The 23,209-nt window shown below is 41.3% G+C and overlaps 1 protein-coding gene across 1 annotated transcript; it reads right to left on the reverse strand.

Moving 5' to 3' along the window:
- Positions 1 to 71: 71 nt before the first annotated feature.
- fsd1 (fibronectin type III and SPRY domain containing 1) lies at positions 72 to 22,282 on the reverse strand. The gene is made up of 13 exons (XM_052094723.1): positions 22,142 to 22,282; positions 21,179 to 21,274; positions 20,820 to 20,951; positions 18,415 to 18,516; positions 16,037 to 16,059; positions 15,314 to 15,435; positions 14,487 to 14,696; positions 14,292 to 14,390; positions 12,551 to 12,704; positions 12,135 to 12,217; positions 11,771 to 12,022; positions 5,778 to 5,866; positions 72 to 2,562 (listed from the first exon to the last, which is right to left on the reverse strand). The coding sequence occupies exons 1-13, from the start codon at positions 22,154 to 22,156 to the stop codon at positions 2,452 to 2,454; spliced, it is 1,488 nt and encodes a 495-aa protein (XP_051950683.1). The 5' UTR covers positions 22,157 to 22,282; the 3' UTR covers positions 72 to 2,451.
- Positions 22,283 to 23,209: the final 927 nt, after the last annotated feature.

The following is a 23,209-nucleotide window of genomic DNA, read 5'->3' on the forward strand; positions in this document are numbered from 1 at the left end:
GGTTACAGTAAAGGGAATGTTCACCCAAAAATGAAATTTCTCTACTCATTTACTCACCTTCATGCCATCCCAGATGTGTATGACTTTCTTTTATTCCTTTAATGACTAAAAATAATTTTTAGAAAAACATCTCAGCTCTGTAGGTCCACACAATACAAGTGAAAGGTGGCCAGAACTTTGAAAGTCCAAAATCCACACAACTCCAGTGGTTCAATCTATATCTTCAGAAGTGATTTGATAGGTGTGAGTGAGAAATAGATCAATACTTAAGTCCTTTCTTACTTTTTACTATAAAATCTCCTCCCTGTCCAGTATGTGGTGATATGTTCAAAGTAAAAAAAAAGTACTTATATATTGATCTGTTTGTCACCCACACCTATTATATCACTTTTGAAGATATAGATTTAACCACTACTCACATGGATTACTTTTATACTGCCTATTATGTGCTTTTTGGAACTTCAAAGTTCTGTCCACCATTCACTAGCATTGTATTGACCAAAAGAGCAGAGATACTCTTCTAAAAATCCAAGAAGAAAAGTCACACACATCTGGGATGGCATGAGGGTGAGTAAATGAGATAATTTTCATTTTTGGGAGAACTATCCATTTAACTAGAGAACAGCAAAAAATGTCTGTCTTCTGTAATGTACAAGTATTTGCAGCAGGCATCCAAAAAAAATCTGGTCTTGTAAATATTTGCATAAAGAATACTGAACGTTTACATTTATTGGTGACTAATCATGAACATGGACACACGTGAACACACACACGCAGGCACACACACACACACACACACACATCATTGATCGTGCATAACAATGGTTTGTTTTGAATCTGCCTCCCTTTTCCTCCAATGCTGGGACTGCTGAATTAAATACATTATATAAAAGGCTTTTGACTTCCTCTATGACTTTTAAGATTATTGTGCTACTTTGATACTAAGTTTAAAAATGTTTGTTCACTGAAGCAGCAAGCAGAATTCGAGGCATATAAGATATTCAGTGTGTAAATATAATAGTTACATCTGAGATTTCAAACAATAACACCAACATGCTCTCAGCTGCATTGAAATGACTGTTAAAATGTGTCTTAATTGACAAATACTGTGGTCTGAGTTAAAGCTGATATGTGTAATTTTTCAATGTTAAAATACTTTCTCTTATCCCAGCTTAATATGTAGGGACAACTAGAAGTAAGCCATTTATATAACAAAAAGAAGTGTTAACACTGGCTCTGTAAGGCTTTCAAAACATTGCTCTGTTTGAGCATCCCAACCGGTCCAACACAGCAACACTGGCTCAACCAATAGCTCGAGTTTGAGGCAGGACTATCTGTATGTTAAACCAATGGCAATTGGGGCAGTGTTCAGGAAACCTTTTTTAAAACAGTATTTTTTTTGCTATTCTGTTTGGTGCTGCAGAAATAAACCTTCACTTTTAAAGAATGTTCCAGGTTCAATACAAGTTAAGCTCAATCAACAGCATTTGAGACATCATAATAATAATTTCAACTTGTCACTTGTTTATGTACAAAAAAAAATTTGTGGTTACAGTAAGACACTTATAATGGAAACTGAAACACTCGGCCTGTCCATAAACAATAACATTAGGGATGTCAATCGATTCAAATATTTAATTGATTGCATGACATACCAATTAACATTAACATTTATTCATTTGGCAGACACTTTTATCCAAAGCGACTTACAAAAGAGGAAAACATTATTAATCACAATTAATTGAATATATAAATAATTGCTGAGAAAGGCCCTCAAACGACAGTAATTCAATATATAATGATTAAACAATTATATTTATATTTAAATAATTATAACTATAATATATATTATACCTTTTGAATTTTGAAATTATCACACTAAAATCATGTTAACATTAATGTTTTTGTCTTGTGGTTATACAGTTGAGTACTTTGATGTTTATGGACTGACCCCATTCACTTCCATTATATGTGCCTTATTTACGGTACTGCAAGAATTCTTTATTTTATTTTTTATTTTTTTTTTAAATATCCACAAAAATTGTTTCAATCCATCATTTGTTTATCAACATTATGCCACAAATGTTGTCAATTGAGCTTCACTTGTCTTGAACCTATAATATTTCTTTACCAAATGCTAAACAATAAAATACTATATTTTGGCCCTAATGACATATACATGAACAAGCTAATAAAGCTGTATGCATTATAAAAAAAAAAATAACACCTCTCGATGTCTTAATTCAGGACACTGAAAGGCACAGTAGCAGTGAGCTAAAAGGAATGAGGAAGGTGAGCTAAAAGAGTTCTCCCATAGGGCTGGCAAACAATGTGATGATCGAAAAAGCCTCCAGGCTTTGTTCAGGTTAGCCAGATGTTCTCCAACCCTGTGCAAACATGTAACAGTTCTAAAGAGTAGATATTTGTCAGTGAAAGACTGATGGATAAGGTTTAAGTAAGGCTGGCATTGGAGCTGCTTGTATTACTGTTTCTCTTCTGACCGCTCTGCACAATACTGGGTACCTGCAGCCCCGTCTGCACTGAGAAACTCCCATTCCACACCTATAGGGGGCAAAAGAGGAAACCTGAATGTTATGGGTTAACATGTTTTGGTAGAAAAATTTGAATTGTGATTTTATTGTAAAATGTCAAGTGAAATGTGTTGCTGCTACTTTGAAATGGGAACTTGTCAAGCTTCATGCTGCTCAATACTCAAGTACTTTAACCACAGTAAAGCTGTTGAAAAAGATACACCAATATACACTACTAATTAAAAGTAAATAACTACTCACAGAAGCTACTGAAGCAGTGAGGATCTCATAAAGTGACAGCATTAAACATAATTTAAACAGATACATTTACATTAATACCACCAATTAATCTAGAAATCATCGTGGGTGCTAGCACAAAGAGCAGCGCTATGCCATAAGTCATAAGTACAATGTCAATGGGCATAGCTATGAATAATTTATTGAAACACGAAAATATTTAACCACAAATATTTCTAAATTCAAATTATACTCCAAATGAAATGAAAGTATAATCAAAATAATTGTGGTAAAAAAAATCATACCAAATCCAAACATTTTATCCTTTCCAACTTCTTCCAACAGCCCCATTTGCAGTGACTTAAAAATCACTCTACGACAACAGGTGGAAAGTTACTAATACAAATTAGATTATAAATACAATTGTAAATATAAACATAATAATAATAATAATTATAATGAAAAAAATAAACCATGACCTATAGATAGTTAACACAAATCTTTTTTGTTTAATAAATAATTTTTGTTTACTAAAAAAAGCTATTGTCAGGGACATATAGTTTAAGTCAGAAGTTTACATACACATAGGTTGAAGTCATTAAAAATGATTTTTTTAACCACTCCACAGATTTCATATTAGCAAACTATAGTTTTGGCAAGTCGTTTAGGACATCTACTTTGTGCATGACATGAGTAATTTTTCCAACAATTGTTTATAGACAGAGTGTTTCACATTTAATTGACTCTATCACAATTCCACTGAGTCAGAATTGACATACACTGTTAACTGTGCTTTTAAACAGCTTGGAAAATTCCAGAAAATTATGTCAAGCCATTTGGCAATTAGCTTCAGGCTAATTGGAGTCAATTGGAGGTGTACCTGTGGATGTATTTTAAGGTCAACCTTCAAACTCAGTGCCATTTTGTTTGACATAGTGGGAAAATCAAAAGAAATCAGTCAAGACCTCAGAAATAAAATTGTGGACCTCCACAAGTCTGTTTCATCCTTGGGAGCAATTTACAAATGCCTGAAGTTACCACATTCATCTGTACAAACAATAGTACGCAAGTATAAACACCAAGGGACCATGTAGTCATCATGACGTTCAGGAAGGAGACGCATTCTTTCTCCTAGAGAAGAATGAAGTTTGGTGCAAAATGTGCAAATCAATCCCAGAATAACAGCAAAGGACCTTGTGAAGATGCTGGAGGAAACAGGTAGACAAGCATCGATATCCACAGTAAAACGAGTCCTATATCGACATAACTTGAAAGTCTGCTCAGCAAGGAAGAAGCCACTGCTCCAAAACTGCCATAAAAAAGACAGACTACAGTTTGAAAGTGCACATGGGGACAAAGATCTTACTTTTTGGAGAAATTTCCTCTGGCCTTTTAAATTGTTTTTTTAACTGTTTGGCAATAATTACTTTTGTTGTTTGGAGGAAAAAGGGAGGCTTGCAAGCCGAAGAATACCATCCCAACCGTGAAGCATGGGGTGGCAGCATCATGATGTGGTGGTGCTTTGCTGCAGGAGGGACTGGTGCACTTCACAAAATAGATGACATCATGAGGAAGGAAACTTATGTGTATAAGTAACATCTCGATACATCAGCCAGGAAGTTAAAGCTCGGTCGCAAATGGGTCTTCCAAATGGACAATGACCCCAAGCATACTTCCGTAGTTGTGATAAAATGGCTTAAGGAAAACAAAGTCAAGGTATTGGAGTGACCATCACAAAGCCCTGACCTCAATCCGATAGAAAATTTGTGGGCAGAACTGAAAACTCATGTGTAAGCAAGGAGGCCTACAGACCTGACTCAATTACACCAGTTCTGTCTGGAGGAATGGGCCAAAATTCCAGCAACTTATTGTGAGAAGCTTGTGGAAGGTTAACTAAACTTTTTGACCCAAGTTAAATAATTTAAAGTTAATGCTACCAAAAACTAACAAAGTGTATGTAAACCTCTGACCCACTGGGAATGTGATGAAGGAAATAAAAGCTGAAATAAATAATTCTCTCTCCTATTATTCTGACATTTCACATTCTTAAAATAAAGAAGTGATCCTAACTGACCAAAAACAGGGAATGTTTTATATGATTAAATGTAAAGAATTGTGAAAAACTGAGTTTAAATGTATTTGGCTAAGGTGTATGTAAACATCCGAAAATTGCGCTTAGAATTAGCGCTCTCGTGAAAATGTTATAAGACATACCGAATAGCACTGCGTTTTGCGTGCTTATGATAACAGAGCCCTAAAATTTATATATGTTAAAAACAGTGATGGACAGCAGCCTTTTACTAAATTCTGTGTTCATTTGTAAAATTATCATAAGTAATATTATTTTTATTATAGTTACAAAAAAGATCAATCAATGAATTGGTTTTGAACCAGTTCATTTAAATGAAATGTCCTCAAACAAATCTGACTTCCCAATGCTTTATATGAGAGCGAGAGATTACTGCCTCACTAGTTCACTTGGCAGTAAACTGTAAAAAATACGGCTTGTTGTACCACCCCTAGAGTTGCGAGATTAGAATCCAGGGCATGTTGAGGGACTCCAGCCATTCTCCTAAGCAACTAAATTGGCCCAGTTGCTAGGGAGGGTAGAGTCACCTCCTCGTGGTCGCTATAATGTGGTTCACTCTCAGTGGGGCACGTGGTGAGCATGAATAGCATGAAGCCTCCACATGCGCTAAATCACTGCGGTAATGCGCTCGACAAGCCACATGTTAAGATATGCGGATTGACGTCTCAGACGCGGAGGCAACTTAGATTCATCCTCCGCCACCCGGATTGAAGCAAGTCACTAACTACGCCACCACGAGGACTTGGAGCGTATTGGGAATTGGGGAGAAAATCAAGAAAAAAGAAGGGGCCTGTCGCACCCAATACAATATTACAAAAACAACTATCCTCGTTAAAAGTAGCTCAGAAAAAGCTACTATGTTTTAAAACAAATTAAATGTAGTTTCAGTAGTAGCTAAAAAAGTTGTCTAATGATCTTACCATAAAGGCTGGTATAACAGGCTGCTGGAACTTGGTTCTGAAGGTATGAAGAAGACCTTTAGTTCTACCATTGTAAAAAGACAATGCGCCTATGAAAAGGGCGAAGAAAAACAAACATCCCTTAAAAGGTTCCCTCATTAAAGTTTAAACTAAGTCTATATCATAACCTGAGACTGATGCAATTAGCCATTTCACACACAGCAAACAACATTCATTTGCTTTCAATGCAGCTACAAGTAATCAGCTTTATGCCAAACTGTGGGAAAACGAATCGGTTACCTAACGTAACCTCGGTTCTCTCTAGACGAGGGAACGAGTATTGCGTAAGCTAGCTTACGCTAAGGGAAAGATTCATCTTTTCTGAGATATTGAAGCCAAAAAATTATCCTTAATTTTGTATCATTTGTCAATGCAGTGCAGCAACTGCAGACCTTGAGCGGGCTCGCTAGCGAGCTCATTGGTTGCTCTGCGGCAACTGCTGCAGCCTATAGACGAACTTGGGCGAACTTGCGTCCAATGAGAGGCGTCCGCGCGCTACTGCATCAAAGCCCGCCAAAATGGCCGTGGCTAGAGTGCATATAAGCGTAGTTCGTAGGCTGGAACCCTGGTTTTCATTGAATGAAGCGAAAGTCGCCGTGGCGCGAAGCACGGCCGGCTACGCAATACTCGTTCCTCGTCTAGAGAGAACCGAGGTTACGTTAGGTAACCGATTCGTTCTCTTCACGAGAGGTTCTCTCGATATGCGTAAGCTAGCTTACGCTACGGGAACCCATTGTCAACGCCGCGTCGCTCAAGCATCCACTGCATGAGCCCCGGGGTGGGGGACCCGGGGAGCCCTTGTGAGTGGGGAAATAATATTTGGCCGGCAAGAGTGCGGGCCAGTGTGTGTGTAATACATAAGCACATTGTGGGAAGGGAACGACAAAGCGGCGGTGCCGGTCTGTGTGGAATGAGTCCCATCAGTGCAGCTCACCAGGGGAGTTGTAGCGTATTAAACCGCTAGTAGTTTTGCCTGCAGGGCGGGCACTTCCAGATTGTAAAATCTGACAAAGGTGGAGGGGGAAGCCCAGCCCGCTGCCACACATATGTCGTGAATGGAAATCCCACTGGACCATGCTCACGATGAGGCCATGCCTCTAGTGGAGTGAGCCCTAATGCCCAAGGGGCATGGCAGGTCTTTTGACGCGTATGCGGCAGCAATAGCGTCCACTATCCATCTAGACATTGTCTGTTTCGAGGTGGCGAGACCTTTGGTGCGCCCTCCGAACGAAACGAAAAGATGCTCAGAGCGTCTGAAAGAGGCGAGCGCGCAGTATACAATCTCAGTGCTCTGACTGGGCAAAGGAGATTGGCGTCGCGTTCAGCTATCGGATGCTGGCAGCGCCGATAGGGTAATGACCTGTGCTCTGAAAGGAGTACCGATCACCTTGGGAACATAGCCGTGTCTAGGCTTTAAAATGACCTTGGAGTCACTTGGTCCAAACTCAAGACACGCAGCGCTGACAGACAGCGCGTGAAGGTCTCCCACACGTTTGACTGATGACAGGGCAGTCAGAAAAGCGGTTTTGAGTGAAAGGTATTTCAAATCCACGGATTGAAGCGGTTCGAAAGGGGGCTTTCATAGTTTCGAGAACTATAGAAAGATCCCAGATAGGAACCGATGGAGGCGCGGGGTTCATCCTTCTAGCTCCCCTAAGGAAGCGGATGACCAGCTCGTTTTTCCCAGTGACTGGCCGTGCAGGGGTTCAGCGAGCGCCGCGACGGCCGCCACATACACTTTGAGCGTGGATGGGGATCTGCCCTTATCCAGCAGCTCTTTGTAAAAACACGAGCAGCGACGACACCCCACATGTCCGTGGGTCCAGGTCTCTGTCGGTGCACCATTTTGAAAACACAGACCATTTTGACGCATAGAGTCTTCTCGTGGAAGGGGCTCTAGCGTGTATGATGGTGTTTATTACCCCTTCTGGCAGAGCGACGGGTAGTCGTTGATCACCCAGCGTGCAGCCCAGCGCTCTGGGTGGGGATGCCAGATCGTGCTGCGAGCTTGAGAGAGGAGATCTGCTCTCACTGGGATGGGCCACGGCGCTGTCAGTGACAGCTGCGTAAGCTCCGGGAACCATGTCTGATTCTCCCAACGCGGGGCTATGAAGAGCACCGAGTGACGCGTTTCCTGATCCTCTGCATTACCTGTGGCAATAGCCAGACGGGAGGGAAGGCGTAAGCGGGCGGTTGGGCCAGTCCTGGGCCAGCGCGTCCTCGCTCCGAGAAAAATATTGGGCAGTGAGAGTTCTCTTCTGGCGCAAAGAGGTCTATCTCTGCTCTGCCGAATATGCGCCATAACTTCTGGACTGTTTGGCGTGCAGGGACCATTCCCCTGGGGAATATTGTCTCTGGACAGTCTGTCTGGGCCGTCGTTCAGGTGGCCTGGCACGTCGCGTCGCCCTCAGCGGCGCAGGTGGCACTGGGACCAACTCAGTATGCGTTTAGGTCAGATGGAAGAGGTTCCTGGATCTGACACCGCCCTGGCGGTTTAGGTAGGATACCACAGATCTGTTGTCCGAGCGGACCAGGGCGTGGTGACCCTGAATGACCGGGAGAAAGCGCTAAGCAGCGTACTCGACCACTATCATTTCCAGACAATTTATGTGAAGGAGCTTTTCCTGAACTGACCATAGGCCAAAAAACCGGAGAGCCCTTGCAGACCGCGCTCCAACCCGCGTTGGGCGTGTCTGTCGAGATGACTTTTCGGCGAGATACAGCTCCCATCGTCACTCCCGCTGATACCATTCAGCCACTGTCCAGGGCTGCAGAGCTGAAATACAGGTCTGAGTCACCTTGATCGGCTGGCGGCCTGTGGCCCAAGCCCGGCGAGGCCGCGGGTGTTTAGCCAATGCTGAAGCGGCGCATGCGCAGTAAACCCAGCTGAAGTACTGCTGCGGCTGAGGCCATGTAACCTAGCACTCTCTGAAATTTTTTCAGAGGCGTGAGGCTGTTCATCTGAAAGGACGCGGCTAGTCAGCTGAACACGGCCGGCTGTGTAGATAAGCGAGCCATCATTGCCACTGAGTCTAGTTCTATTCCAAGGAAGGAAATTGCCTGACTGGGCTGTAGTGAGCTCTTGGTCCAATTGACTGCAAGACCCAAACTGTTCAGATGGCTGAGGAGAACTGTTCTGTGAGACAGAAGCTCCGTATGTGACTGTGCCATAATCAGCCAGTCGTCCAAATAGTTCAGAATTGCAAGCCCTGACTCCGCGAGGAGTGCGGCGCCGCATCCATGCGCTTCGTGAAAGTGCGAGGTGCTAAAGACAGGCCGAGCGGAAGGGCGGTGTATTGATAAACCTGGCCGTCGGCGAATCTCAAGAATGGCCTGTGACGGGGTTTATCTGAATCTGAAAATAGGCATCTTTCAGATCGAGAGAGATAAACCAGTCCCCTGGCGCGTATCGCGAGGAGTTTCCTGATTGTAAGCATTTTGAACGGTCTTTTTGCACGCACCTTGTTCAAAACCCTGAGATCTAATATTGGTCTGAGGCCGCCGTCTTTCTTGGGAACAAGAAAATAACGGCTGTAAAACCCCGACTCGCTCAGCGAAGGCGGCACTTTCTCTACTTTTCTCTACTTTCTCTAGGTTTGCTATTTCTGAACGAAGCATGCAGGCTGCTTCCATGTTCACAATAGTTTCGAGCCGCGCTCTGAAGCGGGGAGGGCGGCGATCGAACTGTAGCAAATAGCCCTGTTTTATTGTGCTTAACACCCATTTGGATATCCTGGGATAGCTTCCCACGCTTTGAAGCGTAACGCTAGAGGGTGAATGGCCAAATCGCCCTGATTGCCGCACACAGCTCGCTGAACAGAATGTGTGAGCACGCTTACTGTGCTTATGCATGACTGCTCGCAGACAGCAGGGACAGGCTGTTCTGTGAGTGACTTCCCGATTGAGGTGAATGGGGAAAGAGTCACATCTGTTAAGTGATGCTGTGAGCATAGTCACGAGCACGGGACTTACATACAGAGAAGTGTTTGCTGGCCGTGTGACAGAGCGGGCAGAGAATGGTCACGCGCACGTATTCGTGAGCGCGTTTATTGACTCTAACACTCGAGCGGGCTGTGTCCGCTTTATGTGAGTGGGCTCTGATCGGGACACGGGAAGTGTAATGCTTGTGTGTAGAGGTGAACACTGGATTGTGGGCACATTTTCTACACATAAGGCATGTTTGCTCTTTACAAGATTTCTTTGGGTCGCCGTGAAAACGGCGTTTGAGTGCAGGCAAGCGGGCAGTATCACCGGCTTGTTGGCTGCTGAATCCACCACTGCAGTAGCCTGAGAGAAGGGGACTGACAGAGGGCGAAGCTTTGACGGCTGTCCGGCTGCGGCGGGACTGAGCCGTCGTTTTCTCAACAAAGCTAGGAGGACTTCAGTTGCTCAGGTTTCAACGCAATCTTAGGCCGAGGCCTGCGGGGGGGCGGCGGTCTGTGGCGGCTGTCTGAGCGCGACCTAGGGCGGCCGCCCTGTCGACGCTGAAAAGTCTGGCTTTGCTGAGCTGGGCGCTGTGAAGAGGCTCGTGCAGGAGGCTGGTCACGTGGGCGGCCTGCAGAGGAGCTAGCGCGACGAGGCAGGAAGAGATTCATGGCTTGGGTGGCTTTCTGGACTTCCGTGAAACGGTCAACAATGCCACTCACCGCGGAACCGAAGAGACCGGACGGAGAGAGCGGCGTTGTCCGTCAGCGCTCCTTAGATCTGAAACAGCCTCTGGGTGTCCGCCTTTCTCATCCCATTCTCGAAGGAGGTCCGCTTGGAGGATCTGTAAGATGGCCATGGAATGCAGAGCAGATGCGGCTTGGCCGGCGGCGGCATAGGCGCGGCCAACACAGGCGGAAGTAGTTCTGCAGGGCTAGACGGGAGCACCGGTTTAGACCGCCATCTCGCGGAGGGCGGGCAAAGGTGTGCTGCTACCGAATCCTCTGGATTCCTGGACCGAGGAGGAGGCTTGGGAGCCTGACCGCTCCTCGCTGTCCGAAGCCATGATGGAACAGCAACCCTTATCCTCCGCCTCGTCATCCCAGATGGCAGCAGTGCGGCCGCTCGGCGGCAACTGCGCGTCCCGGGGGGGCGGGGAGGGTGAAAGCGAGACTCGAGGGAAAGGCTCTGGCGAGGCAGTCGCTTCTAACACCGGTTCCGGCAGCCTTTGGGAGCGGCGCTTCTTTCTGCGTGGCGAAACGAAAGGCGGCGCGGCGGCTTCGGTTTTGCATGCTTCGAGTCGAGCCCGCAGGGTCGACATCGGAAGCTCCTTGCAGAGGTTGCATCCGCCGTCAGCGAGGGCGAGCTCTGCATGTTCCCGTCCCAGGCAGAGAGCACAGATGAGTTGGCGGTCTCCGGTGCTGAGAGGAGCGCGGCATGAGCCGCAGGAAGTGCGAGGCATCTTTAAAAAGACGCTCGATCCTCTTTTTGTGAAGTTCGCTGAGGAACTTTGCTTGTTCTAAAAACGGATGGCGTAGCTCGCAGGATGGCTGAAGGTGGCGAAGACGGCCGGCTTCTTCGAGCGCTGTCCAAGCTTGCTAGATGCCCCTCGAACGGCGACGCGGCTTCCAGTTCAGAGATGCGAAGAGCTTCGCTGAAGAGATGAAAATCAGGGTTCCAGCCTACGAACTACGCTTATATGCACTCTAGCCATGCCCATTTTGGCGGGCTTTGATGCAGTAAGCGCGCGGACGCCTCTCATTGGACGCGAGTTCGCCCAAGTTCGTCTATAGGCTGCAGCAGTTGCCAAAGAGCAACCAATGAGCTCGCTAGCTAGCCCGCTCAAGGTCTGCAGTTGCTGCACTGCGTTGACAAATGATACAAAATTAAGGATAATTTTTTGGCTTCAATATCTCAGAAAAGATTAATCTTTCCCGTAGCGTAAGCTAGCTTACGCAATACGAGAGAACCTCTCGTAAGAGAACTGCAACAACACTTCCTCATTTTGTTATATGGATGGGTTAACTCACCTTCTTCGTAGTTGCAGTAAATGCCGATGCGGTCTGGAATGGGGCAGTCCAGGGTTCGGGCTTTATTATTGTGCTTGGCTGTGAGGCTCTGCTGAAGCCAGTTATTCAGGTGGATGCACCAGGATGCATTACTCTTACCCAACTGGTCAAATCGGCCAAAGGACCGCAAAGCGATGCCAGCTGCAAATGCTTTACTCTCCTTATCAAACCTCACCTCCCAGTAATGGTCCCCTGAATCAATCATGGTGTCACCTGAATTTAAGAATGATACAGAAGCACCAAACCCATAAAAGAGGGCGAGAAATGGTTCTTCAGTGTCTTTTCTGTGAATGATATTCATAGCAATATGTTTGAGTTGACTCACCCAAGACAGTGTAGGACTCTGCTGTGAAACGGTCTCGACCAACTCTAGCAGTAGGAGCTCTTTTGGGGGACATCATGGCTGTCCTATGGGAGAGAATGGTTTATAAAAAGGGACAGTATATGCTGAATGGCCACATGGCTGAGTAAACTAGCAAGCAAAAGCTGCTTTTGGAAAACAAACATTAATGCCAGTAATTTAAGGATTAGATTAATGAAAATATGTAAATAGGCCATGCTGGCAGTCTGTTTTCTGTCTACTATGCCAGTCATGATAAGCAATAAAACAACTAATTAATTTGGTAGCAACAGCTACTGGAACAACAGGCAATGTACAGAGTGCCAAAAAATACACAGCTGGCTTGTTATAAGATATGTTACAAAGGTGACACATCTGAGCTGAAGACAGCTGAATCTGACCTGGCGGGAGAATGCATGGGAGAGTTGGTTCTGTTCTTGTCCTTTCGGATGTCCTGGACTGGTAACTTTCCACCACTGCTGTCCCATTCCACACTGAGATCCTCCACCTTCAAGTTCTGATGGGCCGAACTAGTGTCCAGTTTAAAGACAAATGCTGGAAAGGAAGAAGAGGGAGAGACAAAGGTAATACATAGTTTATTAAAGGAATATTCCAGGTTCAATATAAGTTAAGCTTAATCAACAGCATTTGTGGCATAATGTTGATTACGACAAAAAATAATTTAGACTAGTTCCTCCTTTTCTTTAAAAAAGCAAAATCTGGGTTATAGTGAGGCACTTACAATGGAAGTGAATGGGGCCAATCTGTAAATGTTAAAATACTCACTGTTTAAAAAGTATAGCCACAAGACAAACAATATGCATGTTAAAATTATTTGAGTGTGACAATGTCACTTACTAATCTAATCTGTTTAAAGTTATTTCCAATTTTACAATTTTGTTGCCATGACGATGTCAACAAACCCTAAAACAACTTTACAGCTCAAATAATAGAACTATGCAAGTGCTTTTATAAAATTACAAGCTTAAAAAATTGGCTCCATTCACTTCCATTGTAAATGCCTCACTGTGACCTCTATTTTTGCTTCTTTTTTTTTTATTAAAAGGATGGACAGAGAGAGGCCTGGGTAGTGAGTATTGATGCTGACTATCACCCCATCATGCTGAGTGCTGAATTGAGATGCATATTCATTAATTGTTTATGGTTCATTGCATGGAAGCATGAAAAACATTGTTTAAACCTTTACAATAAAGATCCGTAATGTTATTTGAATTTTTTACAAAATTATCTTTAAAATACCTTGTCCTGAAAAATGGATGTTTCTTTTTTTGCTTAGTTTAGTTATTCATTTTTAAAATCAAAAGTTGTATATGTTAACATTAGTTATTGCGCTATGAACAATTGTATTTTTATTAAATAACATTAACAAACATTAATAATGAATTGCTAATATATATATATATATATATATATATATATATATTGTTCATTGTTAGTTCATACCTATTGCATTATCTAATGTTAACAAATGTAATCTTGTAATGTGTTACCAGTTTTTTTTTCCCCAGTGAGAAAGTATACAGCTGATTTCCTTTTGCATGCTTACATTTACTTTCATTTTAGTGGCTTAACATCAGGAATTTTTGGCAAAACCTTTTCTGTTTTGCTTTTTTCTAGCTTAATGTTTAATGGTAAATGTAAAAATTTTCCAGTGAAAAAAAAAAACAGTTGCAACAGTCATTGAGCTTTTAGTAATTGGACGCTTCTGTCTCCTTGATACTCTTTGGTCAGACAAAAAAAAAAGAAAATGGAGGTCAGACTATCGTTCTTCTTTTGCCATTTAAATAATTTATTACATCGCAATTCCTAAACATTTTACAGACCAACTGGCCAGTAACTCCCATTTTATTATTTATTGGCTGTTATTTGCCAAAGCCCATTTTCGAGTGGTCATTTTGGGCCCTGCTTTAAAGAAGATTAAAGTGGCAACTGTGTTCTCTGCATCGGTCTTTAACTACCAGTTTAGTAGATATAGTGCTGAAGTGAACCTTTGTAAGACTGTTTTTTTAGTAAAGAGAAGAAACATCATGCCTCATTACCCTGTGTGTGTGTGTGTGTGTGTGTGTGTGTGTGTGTGTGTGTGTGTGTGTGTGTGTGTGTGCATGCGCAAGTACAACTTACCATGTGTTTCCAGAGTAACCGGCTCTGAGAATTCACCTGCCACAGCCTTATTGCATGCCTTCACCCGAAAGGTCATGTAACGTGTGTCAAAACGAAGACCTGAAAAAATGAAAGGCCCCTCAAAACATTATAGTTACAGCTTTATCGATTTGTACTCAAAAAAAGACCACATCCAAAACAGAAATCAGCACTTACCACTGAGTGTATACTCAGTTTCTTTTATCCCCTCCACTACCATCCAGGGGTAGTCTTCTCGAGCACGGGGAGGACCTTCGTGATTGGTTCTCCGATATTCTAAAATGTAGTGGTCGATTTTGGAGTCAGGTTCAGGTAAGGTCCACACCGCTGTGACTGTGTTATCAAACACCTGGCATTCAGCCAACTGTATTTCTGGCGTTGCAGGCACTAAAGGTGAGAGACAAAGAGATCTTAGGGTCTTTTGGGACATTTGTTTGCACTTTCGACATGTGCTGTATACTATGATTTTCCCCCAAAACTTTAGACCAAGAGCCTGAAATAAACAAACCTCAATCACATGACGATCCAGCTAGACTATCGTAAAGCTAACATAACACACATTTGCTTGTAGGAGCTTAGTTGTTCCAGATTACCCCAATTTACCCTGTCTGATCTGGTAGATTACTTTTGTTTCTAGTCAAAGCAAAAATGTATGCAAGTCCTAAAATTAAACACTTCATTAACTGGAAAATGAGACAAGGAAGTTGATTCTTAGAAACATTCACAACATTTAAGCATAATCTAAACAATATATGACAGGCTGTTTTTAGGGATTACTTCTGAAGCATGTATAGTTTATGAAAAACACAAAGGGCATTTACATGTACACTAAAAACTGATAACTATCAAAATCAGCTGATTGGAAAAACCTGTTTTAGGGGTTTACATGGAAATAAACAGACTTGACGTCAAAAATGTACACAAACACAGGCACAGACTGACAAAAATCTAGGTGTGTCAATCTTGTTTTTCTTATGATGATTACACTTTGATGCTACACTGACCTGGAAGAAATGTGATGGCCTGAAGCATGTTTCTTTCCTGAGTGAAGTCTACCATCAGGTGATTCATACTGTCACTCGACTTGGCTTTCAATGACAAACGAAATGCTGGAGCCATAGTCACACTGCAGACACACAGACCAACATAAACACTTATATTAGTTTACAATGACATTAACCCACCTGATGGATTGAGAACAGGAATGTGGGAATGTCATGATAAAAATAAAATGCAATGATGGCACAACAAAGGGAGAGTTCTTATCAAAAAATGTTCAGTGTATGACTATCTTTCTTCCATGGAACACAAAAGGAGATCTTAAGCAGGATGTCAGTCTCAGTTATATTTAACTTTCATTGCAATGTTTTTTTTTTTTTTTTTTAATATAAAAAGAAAGTAAATGGTGACTGAAATTCAATCTACTTTTGTGTTCAACTAAAGAAAAAGTCATTTGAGTTTAGAACTACATGGGGGGTGAGTCAAATTTGTACAATAACTATTCCTTTAAATAACTCCATGCATACACAAACACACACCTGGGGAGATAATCAGAAAGAAAATAGAGAGAATGATGATGTTGCTAAAGACAGGAGTGAAAGAAATAATAATAAAAAAAGGTTAATAATTAAGTGAATGAAATTTCTGGGTTAAATAAATGTGTAAAGATGTTCTACACTATGCACTGAACTTCAGCATTATGACAAGTACGTATAGCTGTACAGTACCTATCCTTTATGTCTTTGGCCGCCTGCAGCAGAGACGAAAGAGAAAAGAGAGAGAGAGAGAGATAGGGAGCAAGAGAACTGAGTCGCACTGAACGATACAACAATACATCAGTTATACCAGCACGTGTTAGCAGGACAAGCCAGCAGCATCTGCCACAATTTGCCACTTTGTTAGAGAAAGCAACATCAGTCCCAAAACTTTGTAAATAAACAATCAAAATAGTCTTTGACAAAGCAGCTAAATATGAGAAAAAAGGCTCCTACAATTTATACAGTTGAAAAAAAATTAAATTACATTCAAAAATGTATACAATAAATCAATGGACTACTTGCACTGAGCCTCATGATGTACTTCTGCTTTGAAATTTCCAGTTATATGTTTTTACAATGTGCCGTAGTTGTCTAGCTCCCAAAACTCATTTTAACTCATTTTAAAACATTTAAAATGAGTGTTCTGGAGAAGAGTTTAAGATCTGTTGATTTTCAGGGACAGGGGAAGAAAAAGCAAAAACATTTGATGTCAGTGATTTCGACTGTGGCATGATTGTTGGCGCCAGATGGGCTTGTTTGAATATTTCTGTAACTGCTGATCTCATGGGATTTTCTTGCACAACAGTCTCTAGAGTTTACTCAGAAAAACTAAATACATCCAGTGAGTGGCATTTCTGCAGACAGCAATGCCTTGATTGGTTCAAGAAGACAGAAGGCTACAGTAACTCAGATAACCCCTCTGTACAATTGTAGTGAGCAGAATATTATCTCAAAATGCACAACACTTCTAACATTTGAAATTGATTTCATGTGTAGTGTCGTTAAACATATTTTAGCAGAGTTAAAAACTCAAAAATGTGATTAAATCTATGTCAGCAAGAGTAATATAATAGGTGTGCGTGAAAACAGATTAATATTTCTTCCTATAAATCTCCACTTTTTCTTTTACATTCTGAAAGTGTAGGTGAAAATGGAAATTTATAGAAAAAAAGGATTGAAATATTGATGTGTTTCTCATCAAAAGTGACTGCATTGCTTCAGAATTCATTGATTAAACCACTGGAGTCATATGGATTACTTTTATGCTGCCTTTATATGATTTTTGGAGCTGGAACGTTCTGGTCACCATTCACTAACATTGAGAGGTCCTACAGAGCTGAAATGTTCTTCTAAATATCTTTGTTTGTGTTCAGCAGAAGAAAGAAAGTCATATACATCTGGGTGTGGCATGGGGTGTGGTCGTGTGTCGGTCTGCGGGAGAGAGAGAGAGCGGTAAGGCTTGTCACCTGGTTTGTAATTATCTCTAACACCTGTGTCTTGTTATAGTGATACGGAGAGAGACATTTAAGGAACACCAAGTGTCGAGAGGGAGGGAGAGAGAGAGAGTGAGTGAGAGTGTGTGTCCAGAAAGCACAACAGCCCGAGTGTGCTACTTTTGTATTAATGTTTCATTTTAACGGCGGTTACCGTCGTATGTACCGAGAACCGGCTTGGCAATATAAATAATATTTAAATGAATAACTTAAACCAAACAAACACACACACACACACACACACACACACACACACACACACACATATGACGGACATGTCCGTAAACCATCTCTCTCTCGTTGCACCACTGTCTGCCATCGGCCTTTATCCCTCTCGGAGGCTTAATTAGCCTGATAAGGGAATGGGTGTGTATAATCACAACCTGGCCCCACCCTGCCACTCTGGGATGGCATGAAAGTGAGTAAATGATGAGAGAATTTTCCTTTTTGGGTGAACATTCCCTTTAATGTTTTTATTTATTCAGCTTTACATTAAAACAGCTCCATTCTATTCTGAGTGATTTTTAAAGCCTGTTCAGTGTAAGAGAATGGCTAATGTATTTATAAATCAATCTATCCAGAAAATTTAACCAAAGTAAAGTAATTTGCAGTCGTTCTATGGTGGTATTTATCTTTACAGCTCAACAGGTATGAAATATCATCAATGAAAGAAAGATGTATTAATAAGACGGTCAGACTGCTGCAGGTTATATATGTTTGATTTATGATCCAGAGCTGAGTGTAGCTGCATTTGGAATGGGAAAAAATATATGTAGAGGCAAATTTCAGCAAATTATAAATTTGAGATCAGACACGTTAACACCAAAAAAACATGATTTACTGTTTTAATCACCCCTAAAAATCCTAAAATAAGAAATAATCTGCCTTCCCATTAATAAATCTATGCATATAGATGCGCTGAACACTATAACAAGAAATGCCTGAGCTGCACTGCATAGAATGCAGAAGCAGTTGTGCAAGTAGTCCATTGTGTTTGTAACACAATATGTTCATTTAAGCTGATGAGATCAGTCAATTTGATTCAAGAGTGTAAACATTCCAAGTGGGCGGTACCTGAGCGATGCTGTCATTCTTAGCTGAGCAGAGCGTCTGATTGGCTAATTCAAGTAGCTCCTCTGAGCTCTCCAGGGCTTTGGTACATGCACCCAGCTGGCTCTGAAAGAGGATCAAAATAATCATAGTATCAAATACAATCAAGCTTTTTTTGATTGGGAAACATTTTGTCTCTCTTCATATAGTCACAGGACATCATCTTGAAGTTTACTCAATTAATTCCTTCCAGCATTATCATATTCCTGGAATCCTGGATTGGTTTAGACAACCTCACTTATCTTTAGTGACTTTTAGCAGCATAAACAACTAGAAGTATGTAATATCTGCACAAAAGTCATAACTGTTGTAGTGAGGCATTTTGCATACTGGTGTAACCTAATTTGCCTTTGATTTTAATTAATATTTTACTGCATGTTTCATTCTATTCTACTTGTTCTAGTAATTGCTACTTATGCAAAATGTGCAGTATTACAATGGTAAGAAAGTATTTGCCAAGAGTATACATGTAAATGTGAAGATGTATTTATTGATTTATTTTGCATCTTGATACATGTAGCTGGGCTTCAGATTAGATAAAATATTGGTTAGAAACCTCTACAAATCACATATAGTTGAGGAAAATACAATCAAAAGTACAATGAACCTCAATCAATTAGAAGAACATTACCATTTTTGTGATGTAAGTCACAAAATGGTTGCATCATCACGGAATATACTGGACGATTAAACAGTATATCTTGGAGTAAACAAAGTACTGTAAACACAGGGGAAAAACACCTGGGGTTAAAATGTTTTCAAACCTGCATAAATGAACTTTCTGACTTCAGGTTCATATACTTAGTCAAGAGGAAGTGCTTTCAAATTATATTCTTCTAAGGAAGTAAATACATAAATAACACCAGTAAAGACAGAGTTATACGTCATTTCAATGGAATGAAATGGGTGCTGGGAAATACTTTGTCTCATGTACAGGTATACAAAGATGCAATCTGGATCACACACACACACATGCACACACGCACTAATCCTCAAGGATCTCTTATTATCCTTCACTTAACATGACATGTCTAAGTCCTACATGAGCTCTAAAGCTGTCTCACTCTGCCGGCCCTTTCGCTGCTTACGTCCACTCATTCAGCACAAGTTAATTTATGTCACATTTTTTAACCCTTATTATGGCTTTAGACCATCACAAGAGTGATCAAAGAGCTTGGCTCAGACACTAAAACATGTATGTTGACATACATTTAAGGGATAGTTCACCCAAAAATGAAAATTCTCTCATTATGCCATCATAGATGTGTATGACTTTCTTTCATCTGCTGAACACAAACAAAGATTTTTAGAATTTCTCAGCTCTGTAGGTCCTTATAATGCAAGTAAATTGTGGCCAGAATTTTGAAGGTCCAAAAAGCACATAAAGGCAGCATAATTCTTCTTTCGTTTTTGGCGATTCACATTCTTTGTGCATATCGCCACCAACTGGGCAGGGAGGAGACTTTATAGTGAAAAAATTGATATTGATCTGTTTCTCACCCGCACCTATCACTTTGCTTCTGAAGACATGGATTTAACCACTGGTGTGGTATAGATTACTTTTATGCTGCATTCATATGGTTTCTGGACCTTCAAAGTTCTGACCACCATTAAGGGGTAGCACACCGGACGCGTCTGGAGGACAACATGGCGCATTCTAAAATTCGAAAAAACTAATTCAATGAATGTACGCACATCGCCGCCATTCGGCATATGTCGGCGGCGCCCACCTACGACTCTGGAGGTTGCTCGAATTTCTGCGGCACCACAGAGCGCAATTTGCATATTTTCCATAAAATTCGACACAAATCATTATCAATGGAAATATATTGTCTACTCTAGACTTGTTCATTCTTGAAGAGGGGAAAAACCTGGGTAGCTTTTGTGTGTACTGTCTGCCAACTGAACCGCATCAATGTGCCCTGTGTTTGATACCTGTACCGTGTCCTAACAGTGACATGGCACTTCTCGTCAGGTGTGCCTCCCTTCACTGTCTCTTAAATCACTTCTTAAAATGCCCCTTTTCTCTGTAGCTTATAGATCAATGTTAGCGTAGCAGTGTTTTTCAATATTCGTCTTAGTTTTTATGTGTAAATGATGTTGTCTTTCAAGACAAAACATTAATCACTAGCATTACACCGCACTTTGGTCAACAATTATTGTTTTTAAATATGCTTAATAGATAAAAGTGACTGACTGATCGCCTTTAGCTTCAATTGTGAGGACATACAGAGCTGAGATATTCTTCTAAAAAATATTTGTTTGCGTTCAGCAGAAGAAAGAAAGTCATACACATCTGGGATGTCATGAGGGTGAGTAAATGAGAGAATTTACATTTTTGGGTGAACCATCCCTTTAAGCGCTCTCACCTGTAGCTCATAGGTGCGGCTGGCTCTTTCCTGTTTGATGCGTGTGACCATGCCCTCTTTCAGTTCATCCAGGACAGCATGCAGAGAACTATACTCTGAGTCTAGATCCTCCTGCACCCGGTTTGCATTCACCTTGAGACAGTGAAAAGCGCAGTCAAACGCACATTCAAAGCTGCATTGACCTGCCTCTCATTTCATATGAGAGAGAATGTGCATATATCTAGGCCACTTCAAATCTGGCTGAGAGTTGACATTTGATCAAAAACATGGTTTAATGAGCAAAGATGTCATTACTAATTAAAAGTCAGTAATGCAATCTATCAACATTATTTAAATGTAACATAAAGTTGTGGATTTACCTCTAGGTTCTCTAAATTCTGCTTTAGACAGCAGATGAAATTCTGAATTTCCTCATTCTTTAGGGCCAATGTGGTGATGATCTTCTGCAGTGACTCCTGAAACATGCATATGAAATCAGAAATGCATGCATACATGAAGTCGTTCAACACAAAAACTGAATGGCAATTAAAATAGGTTGAATATGGTTGCACATGTAGGGCCTCTAACACTTTTTGCGTTTGCCATCGAAGTAAACAGCTGCTAGTCTTTTTTTAAGGCAGTTTCTGAATAGCATTTAATTATCTTTCTGCCTTGGGACACCCAGTGCACTCATCCATTCGAGATGCATATTACATAAGTGAAGCAGAGAAGGTAAACGCGAAGATATTTCTGTACATCATGCATGGCTGCTCAGAAATGTCATGTTTCATTCTCATCCAGGCCAAATGCATTGGACTTATCACTGATGATGCCACATACAAGCGGCTTTATGTCCAGGGCGCCTCCCTAAAGCCAGAGACTTCAAACAATACAGGCCGGCTTGGGATTGCCCTGCACCAAAATTTGCCATCGCTTGTGTTTGATTTGCATCCATGACTGAGCATAATAGCAAATTCCTCCTAAATAAGACTGCCTGCAGTGAATATTTGAAAACAGATCTCGTATTACGTTATGGGGCTGCGAGAACTGGTGCGGTTTCTAGCGATTCAAGGGGCTTGTTGAACAACTGAAGGAAATCTTCATTCACGAGTCGTGCTTTAAAAACACCAAAAATCCTAACGTTACAAAGTTGTTACTTCGTTCGACTATCCTTCACAAAAAAATACTCATTTCCACTAACACAATGGGCGGAGGGCGTTTGGAAGTGAAGCTACAAGCTAACGGCATTTCGTATTTAGTTTGTCTTTTGAATGCAGCATCTTCTTTCTTTGTCATCAGACCGTATCAATGATTATTTCTTTATTATTGCGGTTCAAGCTTACCCTCTGGTCGTCCATGCTGTCGACATGCAGCACCTGTTTCAGATATTCTCAGGATATTTGTCCCAGGTCGTCCGCAACAGCGCTGCTCCACTGGCCCATCGCCCTGGTACTGATGTTGCTATGGAGCAGTGCATCCTTCACCGACTCATTAGTGCCAAAGATAATTGTACGCATGCGCACAGCAGGTTATGCTGGGTAATGTAGTTTTTCAAAGAGGCCGTTTTTTTTAATGGATGTCAATGGAGATGTTTCATTGTGCTGAATAAACTGCTTTTGTGAGGGAATGGTTCATCACTTAAAGGTGCACTCAGAAATGTTTTCCTCATTAAAAAAGATTAACTCCTAAAAACATTGTAATTTTGCAATATATGTAGGAAATCATGACCACTCATGACACTAGTCATATCAGTAACCTTATAAAAGCTGTTTTATTCTACATGGAGAGGGTCCCCATACTAGCTGAATACTACTCACTTAATCTCAGTAACCATCCTGTTATTTGATACTTTCACTCATTGATTAAAATAATCATGGCTGACTGTGAATAAAAAATATCTACAATGGCATCTGAAACTGAAAACTGTTGATTTTAAATTATGCTGCATCCAAGCCACTAGGTGTCAGTGTAAGTTGAAGACGACACAAAGACAAAAGTTACTGAGTGCACCTTTAATGAATTGAATGACCACCTGTCCTATTATCTTCAACATGTTTTATACTAAACAATCATTTGGGAATTCTATGTGTGGAGTTCACTACGATACACTGTAAAACCGAATTAGTTAACGGTACTTTAAAAAGCATGTAAACCGATTGCCTTAAAAAAGTAAATGTACTTATTTGGCTCAAGTAAAGAGAACTATGAATAGTCCACTTTGCTTGAGACAAATAAATATATTTACTTGATTTTTAAGGCAATTGGTTTCCTCACTTTTTTTAAGTAAAGTAAATTTATTACATTTTACAGAGTAAAATGACTGTTTTAAAAGAGAAAGACACTGACAATTTAGTGACAGGTATGTGTCAGTTTACGGCTCTTCCCATTAATTTAAGATACGCAAATGGTGT

Source organism: Xyrauchen texanus, chromosome 27, assembly GCF_025860055.1.
Source record: "Xyrauchen texanus isolate HMW12.3.18 chromosome 27, RBS_HiC_50CHRs, whole genome shotgun sequence".
Lineage (NCBI taxonomy): Eukaryota > Metazoa > Chordata > Actinopteri > Cypriniformes > Catostomidae > Xyrauchen > Xyrauchen texanus.

Excerpts from the sequence above, each read along its gene's own strand:
- fsd1 (XM_052094723.1), bottom strand. Across the intron at positions 15,436-16,036 it reads GCCAAAGACATAAAGGATAG|TGTGACTATGGCTCCAGCAT; the intron begins GTACTGTACAGC and ends GTGTGTCTGCAG. Across the intron at positions 12,218-12,550 it reads CCCATGCATTCTCCCGCCAG|GACAGCCATGATGTCCCCCA; the intron begins GTCAGATTCAGC and ends TCTCTCCCATAG.